We start from the raw sequence: 9557 nt of genomic DNA on the forward strand, positions 1-9557 counted from the left end.
TAGTCATGCAAGAGTATGAAAGGAGTTAAAATTTTTCCTGCCATTCATTCTCTGATTTGAGGCTACTAGAGGATTTTCTCCTGCAAAATGAGGTAGTAAACCAAGAAAGAAGACACGAGGTCCAGTAAACAAAGGCACCAACACTGCAAGGTAGTTGGAGGGAAGTTTCAGGATGACGACTAGTACAGCAGGCCTAGAGAATAATCAGGCCAGGTTACAGCTGGCAGATAAGGAGAGAGGCAGCTCTGAGAAGGAAGTTTCCAGTAAATAAAATGTAATTGTTATATTACCTGATACAATTAGGGGGAAAGAAAAAAATTTGGTAGACATTTGACTGATCTGATGAAGCGTTTTTTTGTTTGTTTGTTTGTTTGCAACTAGAATCCAACTTTAATTTTGTCATATTCACCCAACCCTAACAGCAAATATGTCAGATCCACCACTCAGTATGGAGCAAGGCTCTAGGTCGCTCCCCTCCCCGCCTTGGAGGTGACAGGGTTCCACTCATGTTACTATGTGTTCAAGCCAGCCCAGGCGCGACTGGGAGTCTCTTCTCACCCAGCTTTTGCTGGTGAGGCGGCTCCCGTGTGTGCAGCTGTGGTCCAGGGGATGTCTGTGCTGGATACAGAAATTGCCATGACACTGGTCACAGGCCACCTGCAGCGTCTCTTTTTTCTTGCATCCCTCTTTTGAGCACCAGTATGTAAAAATCTTCTTCTTGCTCCTCCCAGGCTGAAGTTTACAGTCTCTGTCCATGTGATTGCCGACCACCACGTCTGGTATCTCTCCCTTTTTTACCGGGATGGGGACATTACACAGTGGGCACACCGGGACATGAACATCCTTCATGAACGCAAAGGGACATCTGTGTGCAGCACATGTAAAATGATCTTTACAGAAGTCTTGTTTACATGCACCGCATTTTAGTGGAAGAAAATCTAGCTGCTTGCAAGTTTTTTCTGAACAATACTTCCCCAAATCAGGAAACTCCATTATGAGAAGTGTTCACCTGGCTCTCGGCGGGAACACCGGCAGCAGCGAGGCAAGCGAAGGGTGGCGGAGACAAGACAGCGGGCTCCCCTCTCCGTGGTCGGCCCCAGGAGCGACGACACAGGGAAAAAGCCCGGAGCCAGAGGCCTGCCAGCACCCACCACACAGCGAAACATCCCGCCGCCTGCAGTCCCTCGGTATTTAAGCGTCTGATGAAGCGTTTTGATAGGTACATGGAACGTAAGGAAATAAAAAAATCCTTCTAGAAACTTTAGAAAAAACAAGAGTATACAAGAAAGGAAATATGATCATTAAATCTACTTGGTTCAACAAGGAAAGATATTTATAGATACTGACAACTGAATCAACAGAGTGAGTTGGGAGGGTGGGAGAAATGCTCATGTATCAAAATAAGAAGTCAACAGATAATGCAAAAACTGATTTAAAAAACCAATATCGGCCGGGTGCGGTGGTTTGCGCCTATAATTCTAGCACTCTGGGAGGCCAAGGCAGGAGGATCACTTGAGGTCAGGAGTTGGAGACCAGCCTGAGCAAGAGTGAGACCCTGTCTCTACTAAAAATAGAAAAATTGGCCAGGCGTGGTGGTGCATGCACGTAGTCCCAGCTACTCAGGATGCTGAGGCAGGAGGATCACTTGAGCCCAGGAGTTTGAGGTTGCTGTGAGCTATGATGATGCCACTGCACTCTACCCAGGGCAACGGAGTGAGAACCTTTCTCAAAAAAAAAAAAAAAAAAGTAGGTAAATACAAGAAGAGCACAGCTAAAAGTGTTGAAAATGGTTGTCCGTGAGAAGTATGACTGAGAGGTGAGGAGGGAAAATAACCACTGCTTTTCGTTTATAAGACTTTGAGTACTATTTTATTTTTTAGGTTTTTTAGGTTTATTTATTTTTATCAGTATGGACTCATGTATTCTTATTTTGTTCATGGATTATAACACCTTACTATCATTATTTGTTTATTTTTAATAAACCTTTTAATTTTGGCATAGTTGCAGATTTACATGTTGTTGTAAGAAATGTTATAATACAGAGAGATTCCTTGCACCCTTTACCCAGTTTTCCCCAATGTTAACATCTTGCAAAACTACAGAGCATTATTTCAACCAGGAAATTAACATTGATATAGTCAAGATATAGAACATGTCCATCACCACGAGGATCACTCATGTTGCCCTTTTATAGCCATACCCACTTTCCTTGCACCTCCAACCGTTTCCTTAACCACTGGCAACCACTTAACTTCTCCACTTCTATTAATATAATTTTGTCATTTCAAGAATGTTATAGAATTATATAGTATATAACCTTTTGGGATTAGCTTTTCACATTTAGCATAATTCTCTGGCGATTCATCCAGTTGCTGCATCTACCAATAGTTTGTTCTGGTTTGTTCTTTTGTATTCCTGAGTAGTATTCCATGATATAGATATACCACAGGATTTAAATATTCACCCATTGAATATTGTTTTAAGTGTGGATTTATTATCAACAAAGCTGTTATAAACATTCATCCACATGTTTTTATGTAAACATAAGTCTTCATCTATCTGGGATAAATGCCCAGGAGTTAAATTGCTAGATCACATGGTAGTTGCAATTTAGTTTTATAAGAAACTGCTAAACTGTTTTCCAGAGTGGCTGTACCTCTTTACATTCCCATCAGTAATGCATAAGTGATTGTTTCTCTACATCCTTACCAGCATTTAGTGTTGTCACTATTTTTTATTTTAACCATTCTGACAGGTATACAGTGATATCCTATTGAGATTTTAATTTTCATTTTCCTAATGGTGAATGATGTTAAATATCTTTTCATGTGCTTATTTACTGTCTGTATAACCTATGTGGTGAAGTGTCTGTTAGTGTCTTTTGCTCATTTTTCAATTGTTTTTTGACTGTTGAGTTTTGAGAGTTCTTTATATATCCTAGATACTAACTAGGTCTTTGTCAGATATCTGGTTTGCAAATATTTCTCCTACTCTGTAGCTTGTTTTTTCATCCCATTTCACAGAGTTTTTCACAGAGCAAAAGCTTTTAGTTTTGATGAAGCTCTACTTAATTTTTCATTTTATGGATCATGCTTTTGGTGTTAAGTTCAAAGTTGTTTGCCTAGCCCTAGATCTCAAAGATTTTTCTTATTTTTTCTAAAAGTTGTATATGTTTATATTTTAAATTTGTCTCTAATCTATTTTGAGTAAACTTTTGCATAATGTATAATATTTAAGCTGAGGTTCATTTTTTCAATCATCCAGTTACTCAGCACCATTTATTGGAAATGCTATCTTTGCTCCATTGAATTGCTTTTGCACCTTTTTCAAAAGTCAATTGGGCATATTTTTGGGTTGTCTGTTCTCTTCTATTGATCTATGTGTCTATCCCGCCACCAATACCATATAGTCTTCGTTACTGTAGTCTAGTGGGCTAAATAATGGCTCCTCACAGATGCCCATATCCTAAACTGTGAATATGTTACCTTACATGGTAAAAGGGACTTTGCAGATGTGATTAAACTAAGGATTTTAAGATAAGGGGATTATTCAAGTAGCTCAGTGCAATCACAAGGAAGGCAAGATGATCAGAGTTAGAGAGAGGAGATTTGATGAGGGAAGCAGAGTGGGGGAGAGTGATGCCATCCTGAGGAAGGGGCCACAAGCCAAGGAATGCAGATGGCCTCTAGAAGCTGAAAAAGGCAAGGAAACAAATTCTTCCTAATAGCCTCCAAAAGGAACACAGCCTTGTCAACACCCTGATTTTAGCCCAGTGAGATTGACTTAGGACTTCTAGCCTCCAGAACTGTAAGATAATAAATTTGTGTTGTTTAAAACCACTAAATTGTGGTAATTTATTCCAGTGGCATTAGGAAACTAATACTATATAACAAGCTATATAACAAGTCCTGAAATTGGGTAGACTGATTCCTTTCGTTTTTTTTGTTTTTGCTGATTTTTTGTTTTGCTTTTTAAGTTTTTAGTTTTATATTTTTTGAAAAGAAAAGCATAATTATCACAAATTATGAAGGACTAAAACAGGACTAAAATAACAAATGTGACTATTTATGTATTCTAGTTCCTTTGCCTTTCCATACAAATTTTAAATTAACCTTGTTTATATCTACAAAAAAAATCTTGCTGGGATTTTGACAATTACCCCTGTATATCAATTTGGGGAGAACTGACATCTTTACCATACTGAATCTTGCAATCCATAAATATAGAATGTCTCTCCATTTATCTAGATCTTCTTTATTTAATTTATCAGCATTGTGTACTTTTCAGCATACATGTCCTATATGTATTTTATTAGATTTATGCCTAAGGTTTTTTTTTCCTTGAGCAATTGTAAATGATATTTTATTTTTAATTTTGGAATCCAAGTGTTCACTGCTAGTATATACTATATATACACAAGCATATGTACATGCATACATATACATATAATACACAAACATATATGCATATACATACACATATAACTATACATAAACAATTGATTTTTATGTTTATCTTGTATCCTGCAGCCTTGAAAAACTCACTTATTAGTTCTAGAAGTTTTTCTAGTACTATTTTCAATACCAATTGTGAGAGCAGACAGCCTTGCCATTGTCCACATCTTAGGGGAAAAGCATTTGGTCTTTCACCATTAAGTATAATATTAGTAGTTCGTTGTTTTTGTGGATGCTCTTTATCAATTGAAAAAGTTCCCTCTGTTCCTACTTTTTTGAGATTTTTATCATAAATAATTGTTAAATTTTGTCAAATGCTCTTTCTGTATTGATTGATAAGATCATGTGATTTTTCTTCTGTGAGCTATTAATATGATGTATTATATTGATTGGTCATCAAATATTGAACCAGATTCACATGCCTAGAATAAAACTCAGTTGCTCATGGTATATATAATTCTTCTCATATATTGCTAAATTCTATTTGCCTGTATTTTGTTAAAAATTTTTGCTTCCATATTCATGAAGGATATTTGGTCTACAGTTTTCTTTTTCTCATACAGTCTTTGTCTGGTTTGGGTATGAAGGTACTAGTAGCTCCACCAAATGAATTGGAAGTGCTCTCTTCTATTTTCTGGAAGGGACTGTGTAGAATTGGTGTTAACTTTTCTTTAAATGTTTGGTAGAATTCATGGAAACCATCTGGGAAATTGGGGGAAGAAACTTTCAAGTTAAAAATTGAATTTTCTTGATTTTTTTCTTAATTGTGGCAGGTTGTATTTTTTGGAAGAATTGGTACTTTTCATCTAAGTTGTCAAATTTATGTGTGTAGAATTGTTTATAGTATTTCCTTATTAACCCCTCATGTCTGCAAGGTCTGTAGTGATACCCACTGTTTCATTCCTGATATTGGCAATTTGTGTCTCCCACCCCTTTTTGTTTGGTCAGTCTTGCTTGAAGTTTGTAAAGTTTATTGATTTTTTTCAAAGAGCCAGTTCTTTGTTTCACTGATCTTGATTGTTTTTCTGTTTTCAATTTCATTGGTTTTTGCTCATAACTTTATTATTTCCTTTCTTCTGATTGCTTTGTGTTTATTTCGCTCTTCTTTTTCTATGTTTTTGATGTGGGAACTCAGATTATTGATTTGAGCTTTTGTTTCTTTTCAAATGTATAAGCATTTGGTGCTATAAATACCCCTCTCAGAATGTCTTAAGCTATGTTCCACAGATTTCGGTATATCGTATTTTCATATTCATTCAGTTCTATGTATTTTTTATTTTTCCTTTGAGACTTCCTCTTTGACTCATGGATTGTTTAAAGGTGTGTTGTTTGGTTCTCAAATGTTTTCATATTTTCCAGTTATTAATTTCTATTTTGTTCCATTGTGATTAGAGAATACTTTCTGTATGATTTTATTTCTTTTAGATCTGTTGATGTTTGCTTTATGGCCCAGGATATAATAAATCTTCTTATATGTTCTGTGGGTACTTGAAAATATATGTATTCTGCTGTTGTTGTGTGGAAGGTTATATAAATATTAACCAGACTTTGTTGGTTAATGGTGTTGTTGAATTCTTCTATATCTTTGTTGATTTGCTATCTAGTTCTTCTATCAATTCTTAAGAGAGGGGTGTTGTTTCTAACCATAATTGTGCTTTTGTTTGTTGATCCTTTAAGTTATACCAATTTTTGCTTCGTGTATTTTGGGCCTCTCTTTAATGCACGTGCATTTTAGCATTGCTATTCTTCTTGAGGGACCAATCCTATTATCATTGTATAATGTTCCTCTATATCTCTCATCATTTTCTTTGCTCTGAAGTCTACTTTATCTGATATTAACATAGGAACTCTTGCTTTCCTTTGATTAATATTTGCAGGATATAACATTTATCATCCTTTTATTTTCAACCTGCCCATATAGGTATGTTTGAATATATTTGAATGTATTTGAGTTTCTTTTAGACAGCATATTTTTAAATCTACTCTGCCAATCTATGTCTTTTAATTGTTATATTTAGATTCTTTTAATTAAATGTAATTATTAATATGTTAGGATTTAAGTATGCCATTTAATTTTTTGTTGTTCTCTTTGTTTATCATCTCTGTTTTCTTTTCCTATCTTCCTGTGGGTTACTCAAATATTTATTAGAACTGCAGATTTTTACTTATTTATAGTATTTTGTGGTATATGTGTTTGTATATATATTTTAGTGGTTGATTTAGGTCTTACATCATATATATTTAACTTATCACAGTCTACTGGTATTGTTATTTTACCAGTCTGGATAAAGTGTAGAAACTTTACTTCCTTTATTGTCCTTTTGATCTTCTCTGTTTATAATATAATTGTTTAGTATATTTTATCTACATACATTTAGAACCACATCAGACAGTATAATAATTTTTGTTTTAACTGTCAAATATAATTCAGAAAGCTCAGGAGGAAAAAGAAAGCTTTTTGTATTTACCCATATTATTTTTGTTTACTGTGCTCTTTCTTCCTTCCTGATACTCCAAGCTTCCTTCTTTTATCACCTCCTTTCTGTTTAGAGATTTGTCAGCCATTCTTTTAAGGTATGTCTGCTAGCAACAAATTCTCTTAGTTTCCCCACATCTGAAAATGTCTTGATTCCTCTTCATTCCTGGAAGATATTTTTGCTGGGTATAGGATTCTGAGTTGATGATTCTTTTCTTTCAAAACTTGAAAAATATTGTGCCACTTTCTTCTGGCCTCCATGGTTTCTGATGAGAAATCAAATGTCATTTGAATTGTTTTTCCCCATAAGGGTGTCATTTTTCTTTGGCTGCCTTCAAGATTTTTCCTTTGTTTTTAGTTTTCAGAAGTTTGATTATGATGTGTCTTTGTGAGGATTTCATTTCAATTTATCTTATTTGAGATTTGTTCATCTTCTTTTTTTATTTCAGAATATTACAGGGGTACAAATGTTTTGGTTACAAGAATTGCTTTTGTACAGTTTCAGTCCAAGTTATAAGTGTGTCCATCACCCAGATAGTCTGCATTGTACCTGTAGGTTCATGTCTCTTGCCAAATTTGGGAAGTTTTCATCTTTCTTTGAGTACTTTTTTGGCCTTGCCCAATTTCTCCTCCCTTTCTGAGACTCTGATGACATTATGTTAAATCTTTTTTTATAGGTCCATGGGTCCTTGAGTTTCTGTTCTTTTTCTTTTCAGTCTATTTTCTTTCTGTTGTTCAGATTGGGTAATTTTTGGTTCTATCTTACAGTTAGCATTCTTTTCTCTGTCTTCTCCACTCTGCTGTTGAACCCATCCACTGAGATTTTTTATTTCAATTATTGCATTTTTTTTAAGTTCTACTATGTCCATTTGCTTCTATTTTATTCTATTTTTTTCTTTTCTTTCTTTTTTTTTTTTTTTGAGACCAGTCTCACTCTGTTGCCCTGGCTAGAGTTCCCTGGCATCAGCTCACAGCAACTTCAAACTCCTGGGCTCAAGCAATCCTACTGCCTCAGCCTCCCAAGAAGCTGGGACTACAGGCATGCGCCACCATGCCCGGCTAAGTTTTCCTATATATATTTTTAGTTGTCCGTATAATTTCTTTCTATTTTTAGTGGAGACGGGGTCTCGCTCTTGCCCAGGCTGGTCTCAAACTCCTGAGCTCAAATGATCCATCCGTCTCAGCATCCCAGAGTGCTAGGATTATAAGGCGTGAGCCACCATGCCTGGCCTTCTATTTTTTTCTGTTTTTTTAACTTTTTTCTGAGATTTTCTATTTTTTCATTTGTTTCAAGTGTGTTTTAAATTGTGTGTAGAAGCATTTTTATCATAGCTGCTTTAAAATCTTTGTCCTATAATTCTTACATCCTTTCCATTTCAGTGTTGGTGTCTATTGATTGTCTTTTCTCATTCAGTTTGAGCTTATCCTGGTTCTTGATCTAATGAGTGATTTTTTTGATCAAAACCTGGGAATTTTCTAATATTATGAGACACTGGATTGCATTTAAAACTTTTATTTCAGGGATCTTCCTCTGACACCCCTCTAGAAGGGGAAGGAGTGAGGATCCCTCTTTACTGTCAGGTGGAAGTAGATGTCTAGGTTCCCCATTTGGCCTTAGTTGACACCTAAAGTTGAAGGCTCCTTGTTACTGTGGGAGGTTCTGGCTTCCCACAATGGTCTCCACTGATACCATGGGGGTAAAGGGAGGGATCATTACTCGTTAGCTGAGAGGAAAGTCTGGGCTTCATGTTTGGCCTTCTCTGATACCACCTAGGTGGAGATGTTAAGGTACCTCCTTACAGCCTGGTCAGGAGGTAAGCCTAGACTTGCTGGTTGACCTTTGCTGGCATGGCGGGGGAATGTCACAGTTTTTGCTGTGGTGTATGGCTCCAGTAGAGTGGTTATTATCTCAAAGTTTCCTGTTGTGCTAGGCTGTCCCTTTCCTCATCCTATGGCTAAAAAGAGCAATCTTAAATATTTAGACTTTTTTCCTGTACCTACTGGTGTTTCTGGGTTGCCAACTTCTTCAGCTCCAATCTAGGATATGTGAGGCAAAAAGAAAATCCAGGTAAACCACCAAGTATCTTTTTTTGGGTCCCAAAGTCCCTAGCTGGTTTTCTTTCTTTTCTCTACCTTTCAGAGTCTTCTTATATTTATTTTATATGTACTATCCAAGGCATTTAGTTGTATTTAGCAGGAAGAATAGGGGAAAGTATATCTATTATAGCTTCCAAGAAGGGATGTTTCCTATTTTATTTTATTTTTTTTAACTGTGTCTATGCTTATTTTGATCTATCTATCTGCTTATCTACCTATCTAAAGAAAGCCATCTAAGGAAGCTATAGCTAAAGTCTTTTTTCCTGCTTTTAGAAGTAGAGATATTAGCAATCATTACATTTATTTTAAAGCTGTGCTCAACACTAAAGCAGGTGCTTTGGTGATAATGATATCCCTGTCATTAAACTTAATTTCTAAGGTACAAGCTGACTGGTATTTCTGCTCTATATTCTTTCATACTGTAAGATATGGTTGGAGGAAGAATAGTCTAGATTATGTTGCTAAAAAGATATCTGCAAAGATAGTGGATACATTGGATAAGTACATGAAGCCCTAATTTTGAAAAGGCA

General features: G+C 35.8%; 1 protein-coding gene across 2 annotated transcripts; it reads right to left on the reverse strand.

Annotated features, from left to right (window-relative positions):
• Nucleotides 1–383: 383 nt before the first annotated feature.
• LOC138378512 (AN1-type zinc finger protein 2A-like) lies at nt 384–1002 on the reverse strand. 2 transcript variants are annotated; one of them, XM_069463840.1, is made up of 2 exons: nt 714–1002; nt 384–620 (listed from the first exon to the last, which is right to left on the reverse strand). In XM_069463840.1, exons 1-2 carry the CDS (start codon nt 991–993, stop codon nt 505–507), a joined length of 396 nt encoding a protein of 131 aa, XP_069319941.1. In that variant the 5' UTR covers nt 994–1002; the 3' UTR covers nt 384–504. The 2 variants fall into 2 exon arrangements, with proteins under 2 accessions (XP_069319941.1, XP_069319940.1); XM_069463839.1 differs by having other exon boundaries at nt 384–1002.
• Between the last annotated feature and the right edge of the window lie 8555 nt (nt 1003–9557).

This window comes from Eulemur rufifrons, chromosome 30 (assembly GCF_041146395.1).
Source record: "Eulemur rufifrons isolate Redbay chromosome 30, OSU_ERuf_1, whole genome shotgun sequence".
Lineage (NCBI taxonomy): Eukaryota > Metazoa > Chordata > Mammalia > Primates > Lemuridae > Eulemur > Eulemur rufifrons.

Bases quoted from the DNA above. Each gene is read 5' to 3' on its own strand.
- LOC138378512 (XM_069463839.1), bottom strand. From the start codon at position 993: ATGGAGTTTCCTGATTTGGGGAAGTATTGTTCAGAAAAAACTTGCAAG.